The 23,688-nt window shown below is 45.9% G+C and overlaps 2 protein-coding genes across 4 annotated transcripts; one reads left to right on the top strand and one right to left on the bottom strand.

Annotated features, from left to right (window-relative positions):
• Positions 1 to 1,538: 1,538 nt before the first annotated feature.
• Positions 1,539 to 13,799, bottom strand: RAD1 (RAD1 checkpoint DNA exonuclease). Of its 3 annotated transcripts, none has more exons than XM_016226247.3 (6): positions 13,526 to 13,799; positions 9,401 to 9,662; positions 7,730 to 7,838; positions 6,143 to 6,401; positions 3,451 to 3,549; positions 1,539 to 2,130 (listed from the first exon to the last, which is right to left on the bottom strand). In XM_016226247.3, exons 2-6 carry the CDS (start codon positions 9,593 to 9,595, stop codon positions 1,947 to 1,949), a joined length of 846 nt encoding a protein of 281 aa, XP_016081733.1. In that variant the 5' UTR covers positions 9,596 to 9,662; positions 13,526 to 13,799; the 3' UTR covers positions 1,539 to 1,946. The 3 variants fall into 3 exon arrangements, with proteins under 3 accessions (XP_016081733.1, XP_028917458.1, XP_001509037.1); XM_029061625.2 differs by having other exon boundaries at positions 13,327 to 13,799; XM_001508987.6 differs by having other exon boundaries at positions 12,887 to 13,799.
• Positions 13,347 to 23,688, top strand: BRIX1 (biogenesis of ribosomes BRX1). The gene is made up of 11 exons (XM_029059867.2): positions 13,347 to 13,610; positions 13,886 to 14,044; positions 17,444 to 17,555; positions 17,975 to 18,018; positions 20,390 to 20,460; positions 20,954 to 21,003; positions 21,137 to 21,210; positions 21,321 to 21,371; positions 21,514 to 21,615; positions 22,774 to 22,902; positions 23,204 to 23,688. The coding sequence occupies exons 1-11, from the start codon at positions 13,347 to 13,349 to the stop codon at positions 23,456 to 23,458; spliced, it is 1,311 nt and encodes a 436-aa protein (XP_028915700.1). The 3' UTR covers positions 23,459 to 23,688.

A 23,688-nucleotide genomic window follows, 5' to 3' on the forward strand; every position in this document is an offset into this window, starting at 1 on the left:
GCAAAAATGTATATGTTATATAGACTTTAAACATACCGATATATAACAATGATAGCATTTGTTAAGCGCTTATTATGTGCCAAGCACTGTTCTAAGCTCTGGGGGGATACGAGGTGATCAGGTTGTCCCACATCACAGTCTTCATCCCCATTTTACAGATGAGGTAACTGAGGCACAGAGAAGTGAAATGACTTGCCCAAAGTCACCCATCTGACAAACGGCAAAGCCGGGATTAGAACTCATGACCTCTGACTTCCAAGCCCGGGCTCTTTCCACTGAGCCACGCTACTTCTCCTATATTATGCTGCAGTAAAACCAAAAGCAAACCAACACCCTGTACCTCATTTTTAGGGATGAAATAATTTTCCAAAGCGAAAATGATTATTCAACCAGTCAGATTTGAACAGTGGCCTGCGAACTGCAGACACACAAGGCTTCAGGATGTGAAAGCTCCAATAAAATACCAAATGAAGAATTATAACCATTGCAACCACTGCAGAATCAGGTTCAACTGTTTTTGTTCTCAGATCTTCAAAAAGGCAAAATCCTATCCTGAAGTGCGGTGTCCTGTAGTCTTTGATTCCTGTGCACCCATAATAAAAACAATAATGTCTGAAATTTGTTCAGCACACACAAAAAAAAGCCTTTGTTTTTGTCTAGAATCAATGCTTAATTCCTTCTACTTGAAAAAAACCCCCAAACTAATAAGCCCAACCTGTTTTCCTATCAACATCTTTTAAGATGTTATTACATGGACAGGGTAAGGGGTTTATGTTCTTTTTGATATTAGTACTAATACTAATAATAATAACAATGTTGGTATTTACTTTTCCCCATGTGAGATAATCCCCCATATGGACTATATTAGGCATCAGGGTATTGATACATCGCAATCAGATCCTACCCAATCTGCGCCTTTCATGGGACTCACAGTTTCAGGGGAAGAAAAAACAGGCACCAAATCCCCATTTTACAGATGACGAAACTGAGACACCGAGAAGTTAAGTGACTTGCCCAAGGATATACCGCAGGCGTGGCGGAGCAGGATTAAAACCCAGGTGCCCAGAGTCCCAGACTTGTGCTCTTTCCATTAGGTCACGCTGCTTCTCCAGCTATCTTTTATGTGCATGTGCTGCACTTCAAAATACACTTCACTTCAAAATACACTTCACTTCATATGAAAAAAATCTTCTAAGATTGAGCCAACCACTAATTTAACAAAAAAGTACACACTCTACAACATTTCTTTCATAGTTTTTTTATTTTTAAAAGTATAAATATTTTTTGCAATGGTTATAAAAATATTTCAGTGAAGAAATGCTCAATGAAGAAGGGCGAATAATTCAATTATTTGCATTTATCTTATAGGCTCATAAACTACATAATTTGGAAGGATACCGATAAGATCTGATATCTTGATGTTGTTTATTTCAAAATAAATATTTCAGAGGCTTTTTTCTATGCTACAAACTACCAAAATCCTCATAATCAAGAGATGAGTACCTCCAAAGCTTTCTATGAGTTCAAAATGCTAGAAAAAGTGTTTGGTTTTTTTTAATGAAGTGCTTACCCCTTTTCTATTTACAATCCTTGGAATCAGAAACGTTCAAAGATCCGTTTGTCAGTTTCACTTTTCATTCCCGCCTCTAGCTTTTCAAAAGGCCAAGGTTTTTCAAAAATGCAAAGTTCCTAATTTATTCAATAGTCAGCACGGTTGCCGGTCTATGGAATCATGCCATAAGATCCAGAAGAGTCAAATATGAAAATAGCCAGAGAGGCTTCATCTCACTGCCGAGGCGCATTGGCCTTGGTTTTAATGATCTCTGGTCTCGATTTTTAACTCACTAAGAGGAGAGTCCTAAAGAAACTCCCAGAGAATCGCGGTAAGGTGGAAACGCAGTCCATCATGAGTCTCCACAGAGGAAAGGCTAACCAAAGGCTAACGGCTAGAGTTCGGATTCAGAAACGTCCTCATCGGGGCAACAGTAATACTCCACGAAACAGATCTGCCCATCTTCGTTCCGAATCATGTACTGTAAGGAGAGGAATCCTCGGTTGTCTGTTCGGATAGATACTTTACAAGATAAGGCTAACGCCTTTGTAGACGGTTTCAGCAAAGAGATCTTATACCTAAAAAAGAGAAACACCAAAGGGACAGCAGTTATATTAAACACCCCATCGTCAGTATTTATTGAGGGCTAAGAGCAGATCTTTGTACTAAGTGCTCGGGAAAGTACAGAGTGGGCAGACCACACTCCCTACCCACAGTGAGTTTATAGTCTAGAGGGAGTGACCAACATTAACTGAATAATTTATAAAATTTCTATTTTATTTATAAATGTAAATAAATATGTATTATTTTATTTATAAAATATGTATATGAGCGCCGTGGGGCTGCGGGCGGGGCGAATACCAAATGCCCAAAGGGCTTAGATCCAAGTGCTCGCGAGGCAGAAGGGAGAGGGGGATGGGGAAAAGAGGGCTTAATCGGGGAAGGCCTCTTGGAGGAAATATGACCTTAATAAATTGGCACTAAGGTGAGGCGTGTCGTGACCACACGCAGCAACGGCAGGATCAAGAGCACGGATTTCTGGAGTTTTATGCACAACAGGACTGTTCCAATCCACCTATCCTGGCCACGGGGTCTTCAGAGCGATGCCGACGCGCACAACAGGAAGGAGAGATCCCGGGCCCGTATCGCTGGTCTCCCAACCGGATCCCCCCATTCCCTACCCCGTGGCTGCTCTCTGGAGCAGTGTGGCCCGGTGGAAAGAGCACAGGCCTGGCAGTCAGAGGACATGGGTTCTAATCCCAGCTTTGACCCAGCTTTGCCACACGTCAGCTGTGTGACCTCGGGTAAGTCGCTTCACGGCTCTCTGCCTCATTACCTCACCTGTAAAATGGGGATCATGGGCTCTGTGGGGGCAGGGATTGTCACTGTTGTATCGTTCTTTTCCAAGCGCTTAGTACAGTGCTTTGTGGACAGTATTCATTCAGTCGTATTTATTGAGCGCTTACTGCGTGCAGAGCACTGTACTAAGTGCTTGGAAAGTACAATTCAGTATGCACTTAATCGATATAACTGAATGAATGACTGTGAGGAGGCCTGTGTGGGACAGGGACTGTGTCCAACCTGACCGCCTTGGATCTAGCCCAGTACTTTGAGTGCTTGGCACACAGGGAGCACTTATTAAATACCACAATTATTATTATTATCGGTCGGGCTCCACTCACGGGGAAAGGCTGGGCCAAGAGAGCAGTGTGGATCCCCACCGGACAGAGGAGTGTTGGTGGAGGGAAGGAGCACCGCCTTAGCACTCTCCCACCTCGACTCGAGGGAGCACTGCCTTAGGATAGTGGCCCCGGGCCTGCACCCCACCTTACGCCCACATTTTGGGAAGCTCCCCACGCAGACACGACACCGTGAACCCGGCCAGGGGAGTGTCCGACCTGTGTGTCTGGGATTGACTGCACTGAAACGTTTCCACCAAATCCGAATCTTTGGGGTAGTCCAGGTGTGAACTGCCTGCGTTCCCGAAGGTGGATAACCTGAAATACAAGATGCGTGACGGAGCACAAAATCGGAACTTGGCATGAGAAAAATCGGGCCTTGCTTCAGGGAAGAAAAGCAGGAGAAGTAGCAAGAGCAAGCCGAGCCCCGAGCCGGGTTATTAGAGTTTCCCTTGAAGTTCAAGCCGACTTGAAGTCGGTGCTTGAGCCTCGGCCCGCCTGCGGTTGAATCTGTTGTTAATTTTGGGGGGTGAAGGGGTGGGGTGGCTTGTGGAGGGTAGACTAAACCTTCTGGGCTTCTTAATCTTTTCTCTTTACGCCCTCCTCTTCAAAGCAACGTGGCTCAGTGGAAAGAGCCCAGGCTTGGGAGTCAGAGGTCACGGGTTCGAATCCCTGCTCTGCCGCTTGTCAGCTGGGTGACAGTGGGCAAGTCACTTCACTTCTCTGTGCCTCAGTGACCTCATCTGTAAAATGGGGATGAAGACTGTGGGCCTCAAGTGGGACAACCTGATGACTCTGTATCTACCCCAGCGCTTAGAACAGTGCTCTGCACATAGTAAGCGCTTAACAAATACCAACATTATTATTATTAAATCCGCCAAACTATCACTCTTCGCCCCTTCAGAGCCCTACTGAAGGCTCACCTCCTCCAAGAGGCCTTCCCAGACTAAGCCCCCCTTTTCCTAGGCTCCCCCTCCCTTCCGCGTCACCTCGACTCACTCCCTTTGCTCTCCCCTCCCTTTGCTCTCCCCCCGGCTCCCTACTTCACAGCACTTATATATATATATATATATATATATAGTTCTATTTACTTAAATTGATGCCTATTTACTTGTTTTGATGTCTGTCTCCCCCAACCCCCCAGACTGTAAGCCCGGCAGGAATTGTCTCTCTTCATTACTGTATTGTACTTTCCAAGTGCTTAATACAGTGCTCTGCACACAGTAAGTGCTCAATAAATACAATTGAATGAATGCAAATAGATGTTCTGTGATATCAGAACTGCCCTAGAAATAACCCAGTGAATTCTAGAACGGAACTGTAATTATTTTCAGGCTCTAAGACTCTGCCTGATAAAAACGATCCAAGTGGCATGGCCTAGTGGAAAGAGCCCGGGCTTGGGAGAGAGGACCTGGGTTCTAATCCCAGCTCTGCCATCTACCTACTGTGTTCCCTTGGGCAAGTCACTCAACTTCTCCAGGCTTTAGTTACCTCATCTGTAAAATGGGGATTAAATACCTGTTCTTCCTCCTACTTGGACAGTGAGCCCCAATGTGGTATTTGGACTATGTTCAACCTGATTAGCCTGTATCAACCTCAGTGCTTAGTATAGGGCCTGGCACATAGTAAGCGATTAAAAAACTACCATTAAAAGAAAAAAAGGTCCTTTTAAAATAGGCAAATTAACTAGGCTCCCAAAGGAGGTTGGAGTCCTTCTGATTGCTTTACCCATCCCAGTTAAGGAAGGAGGCAGCTGCCTGAAAGCAACGAGGGGCTGAGCAGAGGCAGCAGCATGGCCTAGTGGATAGAGCACAGGCCTGGAAGTCAGAAGGACCTGGGTTCGAATTCCGGCTCCGCCACCTGTCTGCTGTGTGACCTTGGGCAAGTCACTTAACTTCTCTGTGCCTCGATTACCTCACCTATAAATTGGAGATTGAGACCGTAAGCCCCGCGTGAGACAGGGACTGTGACCAACTCCATTACTCTGTATCCACTCCAGTGCCTGGTAAAGTGCCCAGCACACAATGAAGCAACGTGGCTCAGTGGAAAGAGCCCGGGCTTCGGAGTCAGAGATAATGGGTTCGAATCTCAACTCTGCCACTTGTCAGCTGTGTGACTGTGGGCAAGTCACTTAACTTCTCTGTGCCTCAGTTACCTCATCTGGAAAATGGGGATGAAGACTGTGAGCCCCACGTGGGACAACCTGATTACCCTGTGTCTACCGCAGTGCTTAGAATAGTGCTTGGCACAGAGTAAGCGCTTAACAAATACCAACATTATTATTATTATTACTCTATCACTACTCCTCCTCTAATCAAAGTTTTGAAGTCAGCCCAAGAATGGAATGGGCAGTGACATCTTTTTCTACAAAAGAAGTAATGAAGGTGATTTTGGAGATTATTTCCCCTTTCATGCCTGGGATTATTACAGCACACACATCTTTTTACCTCTACAGAGTGAAAGTAACCAAAGAAAACTCAAGTATAGAAAGTCAGTTGTTCTCCCTGCCCACTGAGGGCCAAACAGGGAAAATGAGCTTAAGCAGCAGCAATTTTTTTTCCATTAGGCCTAATGAAGAACTTCTTAATTCACAGAGTGATATCAAGTTGCTAGAAGAGACCAAGGAAGGTTTATGAAATCTCCATCCCTGGAAACTTAAGAACAGACAATGCCCCCCTCCAGGTGCTTTAATTACTCATCTCCTTGGAAGGATGGGGCTGGGCCAAACCATCTTTTTAAGCCCCTTGAGGCTTTCTAATTCTGTGGCATGCAAGGATTTTGCTAGAATTTAATCAAAATTTATTTGATGGTCCAACTACCTTCCCATTACGAAGTCAAAATCCCCAGCGACAAAGTAAAATCTCAATATCGCACAACGAAGATCACAACCCAGAAAGTACAAGATAGGTACCTGAAATAAGGTTTGTCCGGGGACATAGTAATCTGCAGGACTTCACTTGTCATGTCTAATTCAGCAAATGCTTCTCCCAGACCCTCTGAATGGAGGATAATCTTGTTAATAACATTTGCGCTGCAGAAATCAAAATCCAGCGTATCTTCTGGTTCCTGCGTGTTAATTCGGCACACAGTGACTACTCCTCCTTCTTCTAAAAAGAGTGTCAGGGGGTAGCCATAACCTTGGTAACACATGCGAAGAGCTGTTGAAGTTCCTGTAGTGAAAACGAACTGGGAGATGAGCATTAGCCTGCCCGTCATAGGGATACAAATTAAACTAATGTAGTGAGATCATCCTACAGATACTTGGGTGTTGTACACAGAACTGAATTGTCAGTTCAAAACCACCACCTAACTATCGCTCCTTAAAGGCAGCCACCTGGAACCCTGAAACAGCGTTGTCTAGTGGATAGAGCCCGGGTCTGGGAGTCAGAGGACTTGTCTGCTGTGTGACCTTGGGTAAGTCATTTCATCGCTCTGGGCCCCAGTTACTTCCTTAAGATTGTGAGCCCCATGGGGGACAGGGACTCTATGGAAGCTGAATAGTTTGTATCTACCCCAGTGCTTAGTTCAGTGCCTGGCACATAGTAAATGCTAAAAAACGCTAGGAAAATCAGAAGCAAACAACAAGAACTGCAATAGCCAAAATACTGTAAATTCGTCCTCTAGAACGTAAGCTCGTTGTGGGCAGGGAATGTGTCTGTTTATTGTTCTCTTGTACTCTCCCAAGCACTTAGTACAGTGTTCTGCACACAGAAAATGCTCAATAAATGAATGCATCTTGAGATTTCAGGGGGAAGATGTCTGGAGCACTCTCCTTCACCTTGCTGAGCATCATAAAGGCGGCTCTCATGGGTTGCGTTTCGAGACATTTTCAGAAGAGACCACGTTAAGCACCCCATCTGCATGGAAGCCTAATGGTAAGTGCTTCCCTAATAGTGAATGAACCCAGCAGAGGAAAAATTTAAAAAGCTACTTCTGAGCCATCCCAGAAGCTCTGATATCACTACAAGCACCAGATGGCCAGAACATTTCAGGTTTTTCCATCCTCTCAGGCATTTTGCCTTCTCTTCTACTGCTAACGGAAGAGAAGCAGCAGGGGCCTGAGAATCAGGACCTGGGTCCCATTTCAAGCTTTCACTATTGAGGATGCAGCCCAACTTCAGGACCTTCCCTCATAGGCCAACAATTATTTTTCTAAAGCAGAGATAAGACTCAATTAAAAGGTGGATTTTAGTCACGTTCAAGTACCCGTGGACATTTCAATTTTATGCCTCAAAAATAAAACCATGAAAGTATCGAAAAGACCACCGAGCAGATGTGAAAAGTACTGCATAAATGCTAAATTCTTTGCCAAACAGCATCGAATGAATCAAAATCTATCACTCTGGTAGATAAGAAATTGATTAGGGCTTAATTTTTTGAAGAGCTATTTACAAGTCAGCAAATCATTTCTATAGCTTCATGGCTGCAGCGGATGATGCTTCTACACTCTGTCACACACCGATGACGTGTCCTTCATATGTGATATGAAATGGTATACCTGGTAAAGGGCTTGATCCAAAAATGGTCAGGCAGTCCAAAAGTACGGTCAAATTGATTCGGAACGTTACGGATTCTCCCTGGACGACAAATTCCTGAAATATCCCTGCCTGTTCAAAAGGAAAAGGTGAAACAGCAGTTTACATAAATACAAAATGCACCTTTGATGAGATGTTAAGTTTATGAATGGGATGCTCTGATTTTCACTTTTATCGCACAAGATGCAAACTTAAATTCAGTTTACTAAGTAGTTACATCTAATCAATGAGTGACCGGCCTAATCAAATGTTGTCAATAGGTACAAGGACATTGCAAACGATATGAAAAGATTATATTCTCCAAGGGGAAAAAAATGGAAAGGAAGAGGCAAATTAAGAGTAACTCCGTTGTACTGTGCTCTCCCTTATGCTTAAAAGAGTACCCTGCACACAATAAGTACTTCATAAATACCACTGATGATGATGCTCACTCTTGAGATTGATTAATTAGTAATATGTCATCGTATTTTAAGGAAAATAGTTCAGGCCTCATGTCATTTGAAACTGGACTAAAGGATTTTGCAATGGGTTTGTCTTTTCATAATTAGGAATATTTTCAGTTTAGACAATTTTTTACGGCACAGTATAGTTAAATATAAAAGCATGGTGTAAATTGATTCTGTCTTTTTTCCCCCCACTTTCCACAAGTTCTTGGTTGAAAACTAGAAATAGATCATACTTTCTAGGAATACAAATTACAAAACCAAAACATCCCCTCCACCGCCCCCAAGCCACGATCTGTAACAGGGTGCCCTCTGACTCAAAAGCTGCATCTCTCCCAACAAGCGGCCTCGGAGTTTTTCCCAGAGTGATGCTGTTCAGGAGTTCACCTCTCAACACTCCTTGGAAGCAGCCTGGCTCAGTGGAAAGAGACCGGGCTTGGGAGTCAGAGGTCATGGGTTCGACTCCCGGCTCTGCCACTTGTCAGCTGTGTGACTGTGGGCAAGTCACTTCACTTCTCGGTGCCTCCGTTCCTTCATCTGGAAAATGGGGATGGAGACTGAGCGCCTCACGTGGGACAACCTGATTACCCTGTATCTACCCCAGCGCTTAGAACAGTGCTCTGCATAGAGCAAGCGCTTAACAAATACCAACATGATTATTATTATATTCCCTTTACAGTGCTCTGCACAAGGTATGCACTTAATACATAAAATTGATTGACTGACTGAATTTGAGGCTGTCCATTAGATTGTAAGCTTCCTCATGGGCGGGGATGGTGTCTATCGGTTCTACACTTTAAGTGCTTAGTATGGTGCTCTACACACAGTAAGCGCTCAATAAATACCAATGACTGACTATGTTTTTATATAACACCCCTCCACAGGCCACAGTGATAATAATAATAATAATGATAAAGGTATTGGCTAAGGGTTTGTGTCAAGGACCGTTCTAAGTGCTGAGGTAGATGCGGGGTCATCAGGTTGTCCCAGGTGGCTGACAGTCTTAATCCCCATTTTCCAGGGGAGGGAACTGAGGCCCAGAGAAGTGAAGTGACTTGCCCAAGGTCACACAGCAGACAAGTGGCGGAGCCGGGATTCGAACCCACTTCCTCTGACTCCCAAACCCGTGCTCTTGCCATCGGGCCATGATACTACAGACATTACATGGTAGATGAAAGAGAAGTCACAGACCTGAATGAAAGCATTTGCTTGCAAACATTTCGCATTTTCTACTGTAACCTTGATTCCATTTGTAGTTGCAAAACAGGTTGCGTGGTCTCTGAAATGAATAGCTTTCAGGATATTGGAGAGATTTCTAACATTGTCGAGGCTGGCAACTAAAATATACTGATCATCTTCAGTTTCATTCTGGGTGGACAGAGGCATTATCCAACTCAGATTCAACCTTCACCTCTGCCAATATTTCTTCAGGCTGCTGTTCCTTAAAGGCAACCTATGAAATGGAAATACCGTGTTGAACTAATTTGACTAAATGCCATAAAAATGATCAATTAGCAAAGTACAGATGAGCTTTAAAGAGAAGACACCAGTAACAATAAATATCGAAGAGCTGAGAACAATTTAAAGAACAAAAGGTAATGATTCCACTTAAAGCATGAATGCAGTCTTTTTAGCTTTCCTGATTCTGTAATAGTCTACCAAATCAAGTCTTCCAGATTGATCAGACTCAAATGATTGTTTAATTTTATTTATTTATCTGTATCGCAGTTCTTTTTACTCTTTTCCCTTATATATACATACATACCTGTTCAGTTAACATCCACTTATCACCCCTCAAGCAAATTTTCTAGTTATTTCTCGCTAGAGACTCTCCAGCCTTCATCTTCTCATTCGGCAATGCTTAAAATTAAATTTATCTGTATCACAGTTTTTACTCTTGTCCCTTATATATACATACCTGTTCAATTAGCATCCACTTATCACCCCTCAAGCAAATTTTCTAGTTATTTCTCGCTTCTGACTCTCCGGCCTTCATCTCCTCACTCGGCAATGCTTAAATTTATCTGTATCGCAGTTCTTTTTACTCTTGTCCCTTATATATACATACCTGTTCAATTAGCATCCACTTATCACCCCTCAAGCAAATTTTCTAGTTATTTCTCGCTTCTGACTCTCCGGCCTTCATCTCCTCACTCGGCTATGCTTAAAATTAATCTGTATCACAGTTCTTTTTACTCTTGTCCCTTATATATACATACCTGTTCAATTAACATCCACTTATCACCCCCTCAAGCAAATTTTCTAGTTATTTCTCACTTCTGACTCTCCGGCCTTCATCTCCTCACTCGGCTATGCTTAAAATTAAATTTATCTGTATCGCAGTTCTTTTTACTCTTGTCCCTTATATATACATACCTGTTCAATTAGCATCCACTTACCACCCCTCAAGCAAATTTTCTAGTTATTTCTCGCTACAGACTCTCCGGCCTTCATCTCCTCACTCGGCAATGCTTAAAATTAAATTCATCTGTATCGCAGTTCTTTTTACTCTTGTCCCTTATATATTCATATGTGTTCAATGAGCATCCACCTATCACCCCCTCAAGCAAATTTTCTAGTTATTTCTCCCTTCTGACTCTCCGGCCTTCATCTTCTCACTCGCCACTGCTTCTCCAGCTTGGACCTCCTTCCCTTCCCAAATCTCACAGCCCTTGCCCACTTTCAAAGTCCGTCCACCTGAAAGCCCACCTCCTCCAAAAAGCCTTCCCTAGTTGATTTCCTACAACCCTACTTCCACATAAACCCATCAGCCAACTCTAGCATTCATGAATGTAATCGTACCCACCCTCGGCAATCCTGTACTCAGTTGAACATTCAATGATTTATTTTGACTAGCATTTAAATTTGCATGATCGTTTGCCTCCCCCCAATTAAAGAATAAGCTCCTCGTGGCATCCTGTCACTTTATTATTTTGTACTTTCAAACACCTAGAACAGTGTGACGGGAACTGTGTCCAACCTGATTTGCTTGCATCCACCCCCGTACTTTGAACAGTGCCCGGTGCACAATAAGTGCTTGTTAATACTAATAATGATGGCATTTAAGCGCTTACTATGTGCCAAGCCCTGTTTTAGCACTGGGGTCGATGCAAGGTCATCACACTGTCCCATGTGGGGCTCACAGTCTTCATCCCCATTTTGCAGATGAGGGAACGGAGGCACAGAGAATAATGTTATTCGTTAAGCGCTTTATTAGAATAATGTCGGTATTTGTTATGCGCTTACTATGTGCAGAGCACTGTTCTAAGCGCTGGGTGAGATACAGGGTCGTCAGGTTGTCCCACATGAGGCTCACAGTCTTCATTCCCATTTTGCAGAGGAGGCAACTGAGGCCCAGAGAAGTGAAGTGACTTGCCCCAGGTCACACAGCAGACAAGTGGCGGAGCCGGGATTCGAACCCACGACCTCTGACTCCCAAGCCCGGGCTCTTTCCACTGAGCCCCAAAATCACACAGCTAGTAAGTGGTGGAGTCAGCAGTAGAACCCACGACCTCTGATTCCCAAGCCCCTGCTCTTTCCACTAAGCCAAGCCGCTTATAAAGAGCACAGTAATTATTATTATTATTACTGCCCCAGGGTGTGGGCGCCCACTAAATAATAATGTTGGTATTTGTTAAGCGCTTACTATGTACCAAGCACTGTTCTAAGCGCTGGGGTAGACACAGGGGAATCAGGTTGTCCCACGTGGGGCTCACAGTCTTAATCCCCATTTTCCAGATGAGGTCACTGAGGCACCGAGAAGTGAAGTGCCTTAGCGCCTTATTTTGAGAAGCAGCGTGGCGCAGTGGAAAGAGCATGGGCTTTGGAGTCAGGGCTCATGAGTTCAAATCCCAGCTCTGCCACTTGTCAGCTGTGTGACTGTGGGCAAGTCACTTAACTTCTCTGTGCCTCAGTTCCCTCATCTGTAAAATGGGGATTAAGTGTGAGCCCCACGTGGGACAACCTGATTCCCCCGTGTTTACCCCAGCGCTTAGAACAGTGCTCGGCACATAGTAAGCGCTTAACAAATACCAACATTATTATTATTGTTATTAAGTGACTTGCCCAAAGTCACACAGCTGATGAGTGGTGGCCGCCTTGTTCATTCCAAGCGCTTAGTCCAGTGCTCTGCACATAGTAAGCGCTCAATAAATACTATTGAATGAATGGCTGAGCCGGGATTCGAACCCATGACCTCTGACTCCAAAGCCCGTGCTCTTTCCACTGAGCCACGCTGCTTCTCTAGCACACCTACTGCAAGGGGGCGAATTGGAAAAGAGCAATAAGACAAGGAATGAGGAGAGCTGGGTTCTGGAGCAGCAGCATGGCCTAGTGGATAGGGGAGAAGGTCCTGGGTTCTAATCCAGCTCCACCACTTGTCTGCTGGGTGACCTTGGGCAAGTCACTTCACCTCCTCTGACCTCAGCTCCCTCCCCTGCAAAAGGGGGATGGAGACTGTGAGCCCCACGTGGGACAGGGACTGGGTCCAACCCAACTGGGCCCCAGCGCTTAGTACAGTGTCTGGCAATCATCATAATAATGTGGGTGTTTGTGAAGCGCTTACGACGTGCCCAGCACTGTACTAAGCTGTTCTATGAGCAAATGGGGTTGGACACAGTCTCCAGCCCCATTTTACAGGTCAGGGAAACGGAGGCCCAGAGAGGTCAAGTGACTTACCCAAGGTCACACAGCAGGACCGATCGGAGCCCGCCAAATCCGGGGGGGGGAGGCCGGGGAGTCCTTTACGGCCGCGGGTTACCATAGAGACGAGCGGCCGGGAGGTTCTTTACGGCCGCGCGTTACCCTAGAGACGGGCAGACGGGGAGGCCGGGAAGTCCTTTACGGCCGCCTGTTGCCCTAGAGACGTACGGCCCGGCGAGGCCGGAAAGTCCTTTACGGCCGCGCGTTACCATAGAGACGGGCGCCGGGGGAAACCGGGACCTCCTATTGGGCCGCGCGTTCCCTTAGATTCTTTACGGCCGCGCGTTACCCTAGGGACGAGCAGCCGGGCGAGGCCGGAAAGCCCTTTACGGCCGCGCGTTCCCATAGAGACGGGCAGCCGGGGGAGGGCGGAAAGTTCTTTATCGGCAATCTGGTGAGGCTGGAAAGTCCTTTACCGTCTCGCGCTCCCATAGAGATGGGCAGCCGGGGGACGCTGGAACGGCCTTTTGGGCCGCGCGTTACCATAGGGACGAGCAGCCGGGAGTCAGCGGAACGTCCTTGGCCGCGCGTTGCCATAGAGACGGGCAGCGGGGCGACAGCGGAACGTCCTTTGGGGCCGCGTGCTCCCACAGATCCTTTACGGCCGCGCATTACCTTAGGAACGAGCCGTCGGGCGATAGCGGGACGTCCTTTACGACCGCGCGTTGCCACAGAGACGGGCGGGGGGGAAGGCCGGAAAGTCCTCGACGGCGGCGCGTGGCCATAGAGACGGGCCGCGGGGCGACAGCGGAACGTCCTTGACGGCCGCGCGTTGCCATAGAGACGGGCGGGGGAGAAGGCCGGAAAGTCCTCGACGGCGGCGCGTGGCCATAGAGACGGGCCGCGGGGCGACAGCGGAACGTCCTTGACGGCGGCGCGTTGCCATAGAGACGGGCAGGGGGCGGCCGGCAGCAAAGGGAGAGAGGGAGCGGGCGGGGAGAAGGGAAGATGGCGGCGGCGGGGGGCAAGCGGCAGCGGAGGGGCGGGGGCGGCGGCGATGGCGGCGGCCGGTCCGGGGCGAAGAGGAGGAAGAAGGCGGAAAGCTTGTCTGCGGCCCCCGCTGAGCGGCGCGGCCCCGCCGTTGGGGGCGCGGCCGGAGAAGAGGAGCGCCGCATCCCGGGGCCCGTCTCCATGGTAACCGCGCCCCCCCCCCCATCGATGGAGCTCCCACTCTGCGCGGAACGCTGCTCCCCCCGCTCCGCAGGGACAGCGGGGCCACCCCAGCCAGACCGCCCCGGGCCAACGCGGCCCTTCCCCTCCCCCCGTCCGCCACGTGCTTCCGCCCGGTAGAGAGGCGGTGGAAAGAGCCCGCGGTTGCGGGTTCGAATCCCGCCCCCGGGCTGCTGGGTGACCTGGGGCGAGTCGCTTCCCTTCTCCGGGCCTCAGTGACCTCCTCGGGAAGATGGGGATGGAGACGGTGAGCCTCACGGGGGACCACCCGATCACCCCGTATCTCCCCCAGCGCTTAGAACAGGGCTCGGCACCTAGTAATAATAATAATGTGGGGATTGGTTAAGCGCTTACTATGGGCCGAGCCCTGTTCTAAGCGCTGGGGGAGACCCAGGGGAATCAGGTTGGCCCACGTGGGGCTCCCAGTCTTCATCCCCATTTGACAGATGAGGGAACCGAGGCCCAGAGAAGTGAAGTGACCTGCCCCCAGTCACACAGCTGACAAGTGGCGGAGCTGGGATTCGAACTGGTGACCTCCGAGTCAGCGCTTACCAAATACCAACGTTGTTATTGTTGTTGTTACCATCTGTAAAATGGGGATGAAGAGTGTGAGCCCCACGGGGGACAAGCTCATCACCCCGTATCTGCTCCCAGCGCTTAGAACAGTGCGCTGCACGTAGTAAGCGCTTAAATACCACAATTATAGGAGGAGCAGCCTGGCTCGGGGGAAAAAGCCCGGGCTGGGGAGGCAGAGGACGTGGGTTCGAATAATAATGTTGGTATTTGTTAAGCGCTTACTATGTGCCAAGCACTGTGCTAAGCACTGGGGGAGATACAAGGTGATGGGGTTGTCCCACGTAGGGCTCACAGTCTTCGTCCCCATTTTACAGATGTAACTGAGGCCCAGAGAAGGGAAGTGACTTGCCCAAAGCACTTACTGTGTGCAGAGCCCTTGTACCCAGCGCTTAGGAGAGAGTTGACAGACCCGTTTCCCTGCCCACAGCTAGTTTTCAGTTTAAAGCTTGTAGTCCGCAGTCGGTTGGGTTCGCCAGACCGTGAGCCCATCCTTGGTCAGGGACCGTCTCTCTCTGTTGCCCAGTTGTCCATTCCCAGCGCTTAGCCCAGTGCTCTGCGCATGGGAAGCACTCAGTAAATACTATCGAATGAATGAATTGTCCATTCCCAGCGCTTAGGCCAGTGTTCTGCGCATGGGAAGCACTCCATAAATACTATCGAATGAATGAATTGTCCATTCCCAGCGCTTAGGCCAGTGCTCTGCGCATGGGAAGCACTCCATAAATACTATCGAATGAATGAATTGTCCATTCCCAGCGCTTAGGCCAGTGCTCTGTGCATGGGAAGCACTCCATAAATACTATCGAATGAATGAATTGTCCATTCCCAGCGCTTAGGCCAGTGCTCTGCGCATGGGAAGCACTCCATAAATACTATCGAATGAATGAATTGTCCATTCCCAGCGCTTAGGCCAGTGCTCTGCGCATGGGAAGCACTCAATAAATACCATCGAATGATTGAATTGTTCATTCCCAGCGCTTAGTCCAGTGTTCTGCACATAGGACGCACTCAATAAATACCAGTGAATGAATTGTCCATTCCAAGCGCTTAGTCCAGTGCTCTGCACATAGTAAGCGCTTAATACTATCGAATGAATCTGCGCTCACCTCCAGGAGGCCTTCCCAGCCTGAGCCCCCCTTTGCCTCAACTCCCCCTTCCCATTGCCCCCACTTGCTTCCTCTGCTCTACCCCCTTCCCCGCAGCACTTGTGTGTATAGATTACGGATTTATTATGCTGTTTAGAATTATGTAGACGCGTCATTAATAAAATATGTATTTGTATTAGATGGTATTGAGGCCTGTGTACATGTTTTGATGCCTGTCTCCCCCCTGCCTAGACTGTGAGCCTGTTGTGGGCAGGGATTGTCTCTTTCTGTTGCTGAATTGTACTTTCCGTTCATTCAGTAGTATTTATTGAGCGCTTACTATGTGCAGAGCACTGTACTAAGCGCTTGGAATGAACAATTCAGCAACAGATAGAAAAAATTCCTGCCCAGTGACGGGCTCCCAGTCTAATCGGGGGAGACAGATGGACAAAAACAAGACGTCACAATAAATCGAATCAAGGGGATGTACACCTCATTAACAAAATAAATAGGGTAATAGTGCTCTGCACACAGGAAGCACCCAGTAAATACAGTTGAGAGCCGGGGCTTCGGAGTCAGAGGTGATGGGTTCGACTCCCGGCTCTGCCACTGGTCAGCTGTGTGACTGTGGGCAAGTCACTTCACTTCTCTGCCTCAGTGACCTCATCTGTAAAATGGGGATTCACTGTGAGCCTCACGTGGGACAACCCGATGACCCTATATCTACCCCAGCGCTTAGAACAGTGCTCTGCACATAGTAAGCGCTTAAGAAATGCCAACATTATTATTATCATTATTATTGAGTGAATGAACAAATGCACTCCGTTTTCACTTGTCCTTCCCCCTGCTTCCTCTGTCTGAATACTTTTTCCCCGCCTCCGTTAAATGATAAACACGCAGGATGGGGCTGTGTGGCCCGATCTTTTCGAACGCTACTATTCCAAGCAGCTACTACAGTGCCCAGCTCCCAGTAGACATCCAGTAAATAGCACCAGTTGAGCGAAGCAGCGGCTTTGGTAGACATGGGTCCCACCCCCAAGGTGTAAGTGAATGCTATTTTTGAGTTACCGGTTTAAAGGAGGGTAGCGGTCTTTCAGAGTCAGCGTGTCATTTGGCAATCCCAGGAAAACGCCGACTCTCCGATGGGCGGTTTGGTGGCGTCTGCAAGAATCTGGGTTGTCTCGGGGAGGGAAGGATAAAAGGGTCTTGTCCGTCTGGTACAGTGCCCTAGTTGAGTGAGGGATAACACTCTCTTTTTTTCTTTCCACCATCATTAGAAAAGCATTTTTTAAAATCCATTCTTTCCCCCCCCCATATCTAATCTGGAAACTGGTTTTGCTCCGTTTTGTTTCGTTGCCTGCCTCCCCCGTTTAGACTGGGAGCCCGCTGTTGGGCAGGAGTAGTCTCTGTTGCCGAATTGTACATTCCAAGCTCTTAGTACAGTGCTCTGCATATAGTAAGCGCTCAATAAATACCATTGAATAAATGAAGGAAACATCATCAGAGACTTTTATTGAGTCTTCTCCATGTTTTGTGTCTGTGTGAGGTCTGAATAACTTCTCACACGGGCTCTAGCTTGATGTTGGCTTTGCAGCCCAGAAGAAGGCCTAGCTTAATGTATTTGAGCAAGTGACTATTTTTCACTTTTGCCTTTTCAAAATTGTTGATTGTAAAATTAATTTTGGGTTGTTCTCTTTTGCAGGGCAAATGGAAGAACAAGGAGCGGGTCCTGGTCTTCTCTTCCAGGGGAATAAATTTCAGAACAAGGCATCTAATGCAAGACTTACGAACACTGATGCCTCATTCTAAAGCAGGTAGACTTTTGTTAGCTGTCATACTTTTTTTTTTATGATGAACTTGTTTTGGCCCGGCTTGCAAGAACAGGTATCTGCAAATACAGCATATCGCTGAATAAAATTTGCCCAGTGTTTTTTGAGCTCTCAAAGCTTGGATAAAGAAAACTTGTACTTTTTATCCCCGGATGACTTTACCTGGGAAATCTCCCCACCCCAGGGTAAGAAACTTATCATTTGAGACTCATGCTTGCTGTTTCCTAAGGAAAATAAAGAAAAAGGAAAGCAAATTTCACCCCCAAATCGAAGGAACAGGATCTTGGTTCTGGTTCAGAAATTCATTTCCAGTGATCTGTTTCTTCACATTGGAACTACAGTATAATACCAGTCCTACTAGTGACATTAATTACATTTATTGACTATTTTTCTCCCTTTTTTAGATACGAAAATGGATCGCAAAGACAAGCTGTTTGTAATTAATGAGGTAATTTAGAATAGGGCAATATAGTTCCTAGGCATCTTTAGTGATTGGTGCATTTTAAATAAAAGATGACATTTGAGGCGTTCTCTGATTTGGAAATCAAGCATCGGTGTTAATGATGAAAAACATTTTTAAATGCCACAAATACTAATTTATGGACCGATGGAAGAACTACTTAAATTTTATTATAAAAAAGCAAAATGAAAAAGAATTGTTCCAGGTACAAAAGTGAGTTTTTTGTGTTCTTTGCGTTGGACATTGTTTCCAGCAGCAAATGAAGATATATTTTAACCATTTTTGATGTTTAAAACATAAGAATGAAGGAGCAGGGCGAAAACTCACAGAGCAGTGAACCGATCTACTATAAAGCCCATTTTGTTCCTAGCCCAAAATCTGCTGCTTTTTGGTCTAAAGTGGGTAGATCCATATAGAACTGTTTTATTCTATGTGGGGGAAGGTGGGTCAGAGTGAGAAAGATCAGTTTTAACTAATGGTATTTAATAGCAACTCATTTTTGCTGTGGAATACGTGGCAGGACCTAGTTAGTACTAAAAACAAAAAATGCTAGTTGTTATATATGCTTTTACCAAAAGGTGACACATTCTAGTTCTTTCAGTCAATCATAAACTTTGCGCATTCACTTTGAAATACAGGTTTATGCGTGTACATTTGCAATCATCTATTTTCAGGGTTTATAAAGTCACTTTAAATAGACGGTGATTTGGTTAGAGTGCCCTCAGCCCTGATTTCACCTTGGTCTTATGTTATTTCGCATTTCGGAATGCCGTAACGTTCAGTCTAAAATATAATGATTCTTGCTGTCAAACTGGAGTGAGAGCACCCACATTGCTAAACGTAAAGAGAGCTTTGATTTTAAGCAAGAGGAAGATCTGTAGGAGGGAGAGAAGCAAGCAGAAGTTGTCCCAAGAGGTCCGGGAAGGGAGTACAATCTCTCTCCTTGAAAACACTCCTTTCCTCTTCCTCCCTTTCCTCTCATTTTTAGAGGTTTCAAACTAGTCAGAGCAAGGCAGACCAAGTGTAGCCACAGGTTGCCTTTGTTTGCTATTTAAAAGTCATGACATTCTTTTCGCTCCTTTATGGCTCTCCCACTTCATGCTCAGGGGCTTTTTTTATATTGTTTTCCTGAGTAATCTTGTGTGAATGATCCCTTGTAAAGCTTCAAACCCCATAGTAAAAAATGGGAAGGCCGCCTCAAACACTCTCTAGCTCTGAAATGGTGCTGAAGCTACCTGCATATGCAGGGACTTGGACATAAGTAGTGATTCAGGTTTAATTTTTGAGATTAAATTGAAATGTGTCGGCCAACACCTCAGACTAAGCATGTTCACAACAGAACTCCTTATCTTCCCGTCCAGACCCGCATCCCCATCTTTCCCGTCACTGTAGACGACACCCGTTCCCCCTTGGTGTTGTCCTTGACTCATCTCTCTCATCACCCATATTAGCTCTTACAGCAGATCGTGTTGGTTCAACCCTCACAGCCTCGCTAAAACGCGCCCTTTCCTCTATCCAAAACGCTCCTACACTGATCCAAATACCTGTCCCATCCCACCTTGACTACTGCCTCAGCCTCCTCGCTGACCTCCCTGCCTCCTGTCTCTTCCCACTCCGATCTATACTTCTGCTCCATGGGTTATTTTTCTTAAAAAAAAAAAAAAAGTTCAGTCCGTGTTTCCCCACTCCTCATTCATTCAGCAGTATTTATTGAGCGCTTACCATGTGCAGAACCTCAAGAGGTGGTTGCCCCTCCACCTCTGCATCAGACAGAAACTCCTCACCTTCAGCTTTAAGGTACTCAGTCGGTCTGCCCCCTCCTACCTCATCTCGCCCATCTCGTGCTACACCCCAGCCAACACGCTCCTCTGCTGTAATGCCAACCAGCTCAACGGTACCTCCATCTTGTCTTGCCTTCGATCCCTTTCCCACATCCTCCCTCTGTCCTGGAACTCCCTTCATCTTAGATGCCAGATCACCCCTCTCCTCTCCTTCGAAGCCTAATTAAGGTCGCATCTCCAAGAGGCCTTCCCCAGTTAAGCCCTCGTTCCCCGGCTCCTTCTCCCTTCTGTGCACACTTGGGCATTATATATCTGCCCCAACCTCAACCCCTCAGCACTTGTGTGCATATTGATAAATTCTTTAGGTCCCCGTCTGTCTCCCCCTCTAGACTGTAAGATCTTCACAGGCAGGGAATGGAGCTGTGTTGTACTCTCCCAGACTCTTAGAACAGTGCTCTGCGCCCAGAAAATGCTCGATAAATAGCATCGATGAAGGGAAATGAGTATTTTGCGAAATATGTTTGCTGAAAGGTTTAGTTGATTTGTAGTGCTGTATGACTCTATTTCGTTTCCTGCAGGTGTGTGAAATTAAGAACTGCAATAAGTGTATCTATTTTGAAGCCAAGAAGAAGCAAGATCTCTATATGTGGTAAGTAAATGTATCATATAGTGCAGCTCGTGGGTAGTGATTTGATTACGTCCCTGCATAAATTATTTATTGCTGTATTGTGTAGATTTTTAGACACGTGCCATGTATTCATTCATTCAGTTGTATTTATTGAGCGCTTACTGTGTGCAGAGCACTGGACTAAGCACTTGGAAAGTACAATTCGGCAACGGATAGAGACCATCCCTGCCCAACAACGGGCTCGCAGTCTAGAAGGTAGAAGCTGGGATTTCTTGCCATTCTTATCGTTCACTTCCTCTTGACTTGGTAGGCAATTTCCAATTTTGCTAACCCTTCTTCCCGTAGCATTGAATGAAAAGTCACCACAGGACCTCTTGAGTGAGCAAGAAGAAGATGAAAAATTTTGCAAACAATGGAATTCAATGATTGCTCTGTCCTTTTACAATAAAGGACAGAACAAGGTAGTGAATCATAACAAAGCGTTATACTGATGTTTCATGTTTCCCTCTTCCAGGCTTTCGAATTCACCTCAAGGGCCATCAGCCAAGTTCTTGGTTCAAAATAGTAAGTTAAAAACAGTCTGAATCCACCTTTTTATGCTTTTGCGCTGACCGATAAATGTTTTTTTCTGGGTTAATTTTATTATTTTATGTTTTGAACAATCATAACAAAGGCTATTTTCCAAAATCCCTTATAGTTCATACCCTGGCAGAGCTAAAGATGACTGGCAACTGTTTGAAAGGCTCCCGGCCCCTCCTGTCTTTTGATCCTGTAAGTTTCTTGTTGTCTAATGTCGTGTCTCTGATTTTCTTATCCTATTTGGCAGTATGCTGTTTATGAAATTCAGTTTAATGTTTATGAGAAATATGATGCTTTTGTAGATGTTTGACAAGGAGCCCCAGTACGCATTGTTAAAAGAACTCTTCATTCAGGTCAGTTTGCTTTATCTGTGTCGGTGATTACGATAACTTTTTCAAAGGGTGCGGTAAATCTTTTTGATATGTACTTCTTGCAGTTATTCAGGAACTGAATGTAAGTCAGGTATTCTAAAGAATGTTTGTAATTTTCTTCTAGATATTTTGTACACCGCAATATCACCCCAAAAGTCAACCGTTTGTAGACCACGTGTTCACCTTCACTGTCATGGATAACAGGATCTGGTTTCGGAACTATCAGGTTAGCTTTCGCTTTTTAATTACATTGGAAATCTCGGGACATGCAGTTGGTCAGCCAAGCCAGGAAAAAAAAAAGCAGATACAACAACCTGCAAAAGAATCTTTAAAGAGCTCAGGAACGTCCTTTCGTAACCAGGAATTATTCTTATTAAGGTACTTTCCAAAGGGGAAACCTCCTTGGCAGAACTACTTAGAATTGGGAAAGGGATCATTTTGGCGCTTTAATTAAAACAAGGGACCAAGGCTACAGGTCATAAAACCTGGGATTGTGTGAGGAGGGGACGTTGTTGATTCTAATAACCACTGATGCGTTTATTAGGTGTTTTCTAATGAGTCAAGCCCTCGGGTGGAAAGAAGATATTCAGATCAGTCACAGTCTCTGAGCCACGAGACGGAGGGAGAGCAGAGATGTTGTGCCTATTTTATGGATGGGGAAACGGACACAACAAAATTAAGCCCAAGGTCGCATAGCAGACAAGGGGCCAAGTTGGGACCCAAACCCAGGTCCTCTGACTCCCAGGCCACTCGTTCACACGGCTTAATACCTGTCTAGAGAAGCATTGTGGCTCAGTGGAAAGAGCCCGGGCTTGGGAGTCTGAGCTCATGGGTTCCAATTCCGGCTCGGCCACTTGTCAGTTGTGTGACTGTGGGCAAGTCACCTAACTTCTCTGCCTCAGGTACCTCATCTGTAAAATGGAGATTAACTGTGAGCCTCATGTGGGACAACCTGATGACCCTGTATCTACCCCAGCGCTTAGAACAGTGCTCTGCACATAGTAAGCGCTTAACAAATACCAACATTATTATTATTATTATTATTAAACCCTAAGTTATGGCAGTTGAGTTGGGGACAGAGCTGGCCCTGGATTCCTCTAGGTAGGTGGGCAGAGCCAGCCCGGAGTAGTTTGGGGGAGAAGTAGCAAGGGCATTTTGAATTGAAAAATAAAGAAAGTTGATTCCATTTAATATAACTGAAATGCCACTAGAAAGTGTAGTCTTCACTAAAATGGGCTGTGATGAAGTTACACTGAGAACTCCCTAAAGTGTCCTTGCATAGCATATTCTCCCAAGTGCTCAGGACAGTGCTCTGCACACAGTAACGACTCAGTGAGTATGATTGATGACAGACCTGAACTGAGAAGCTTGTCTTTCATTACAGATTATAGAAGAAGATGCAGCTCTGGTAGAAATCGGGCCTCGCTTTGTCTTAAATCTCATAAAGATTTTCCAGGGCAGCTTCGGAGGACCAACTCTCTATGAAAATCCCAAATACCAATCTCCAAACATGGTAAACTGCTTTGGTTTTCTTTTTTTGAGGAGACTTTGTCGGTTGTCCCAGCCTTTTTAGCGACGCAAAGATGCCGGGATATCACTTCATTTGCAAGCCTTGGACGGTGCTTTCCATGACATTCTGGTTTGCTTTTCTAAAAGAGGCCACAAAATTGATTAAACGCGCAGTAAGCGTGAGATGTTAAAATTCGCTGTGGCACATAATGCAAATGATCCGATTATATTTCCTCATCTCCAGAGTCTGTATTGTTCTTTCGTTTACCTACTCTCCCATCTCATTTCATTCTCTGTGTGTCTAGCATCGGCGTATAGTAAGACTGGCCACAGCTGCAAAATTCAGAGAGAAACAGCAAGTGAAAGATGTACAGAAACTGAAGAGGAGAGAAGATAAGGTTCTTCTTCCAAAGGATCCCACTGAAGCTGTCTTCGACACTCCAGTAGAGAAGAAGCCAGTGGAAATACAGTTGGTGAAACCAGAACCAAAAGTCGGTCTGAAAAAGAAAAAGAAAAAACTACACACGAGGCAAAGGAAAATGCTGAAACGGAAGGCTTGAGTGGTGGGAGTGTGGAACGAAGCTATGAAAAACAAGGGTGGAGAGAGTTTTTCTGTTGCATATTTATTCGGCATAAAATGTGTAAATACCGGTGTTACAGAGGACTCTTGATATTTAGTTATTGTCAAAAAAAGAAAAAATCCAGTACCAGTGACCTCTCCTGAGAGATTCAGGTCTGCCTTTCACCATTTTCTAAATAAACAGATTTTGGGAAATCCTTCCTTAAAGTA

This window comes from Ornithorhynchus anatinus, chromosome 3 (genome assembly GCF_004115215.2).
Source record: "Ornithorhynchus anatinus isolate Pmale09 chromosome 3, mOrnAna1.pri.v4, whole genome shotgun sequence".
In the NCBI taxonomy this organism is placed as follows: domain Eukaryota; kingdom Metazoa; phylum Chordata; class Mammalia; order Monotremata; family Ornithorhynchidae; genus Ornithorhynchus; species Ornithorhynchus anatinus.

Coding starts and splice junctions, on each gene's coding strand:
- RAD1 (XM_016226247.3), bottom strand. CDS start 9,595: ATGCCTCTGTCCACCCAGAATGAAACTGAAGATGATCAGTATATTTTA. Junction 7,839..9,400: donor AAGCAAATGCTTTCATTCAG/GTCTGTGACTTC, acceptor CCTTTTGAACAG/GCAGGGATATTTCAGGAATT. Junction 2,131..3,450: donor AGTCAATCCCAGACACACAG/GTCGGACACTCC, acceptor TCTCTTTTTTAG/GTATAAGATCTCTTTGCTGA.
- BRIX1 (XM_029059867.2), top strand. CDS start 13,347: ATGGGCAGCCGGGGGACGCTGGAACGGCCTTTTGGGCCGCGCGTTACC. Junction 21,004..21,136: donor CAAGTTCTTGGTTCAAAATA/GTAAGTTAAAAA, acceptor AATCCCTTATAG/TTCATACCCTGGCAGAGCTA. Junction 21,211..21,320: donor CCCTCCTGTCTTTTGATCCT/GTAAGTTTCTTG, acceptor ATGCTTTTGTAG/ATGTTTGACAAGGAGCCCCA.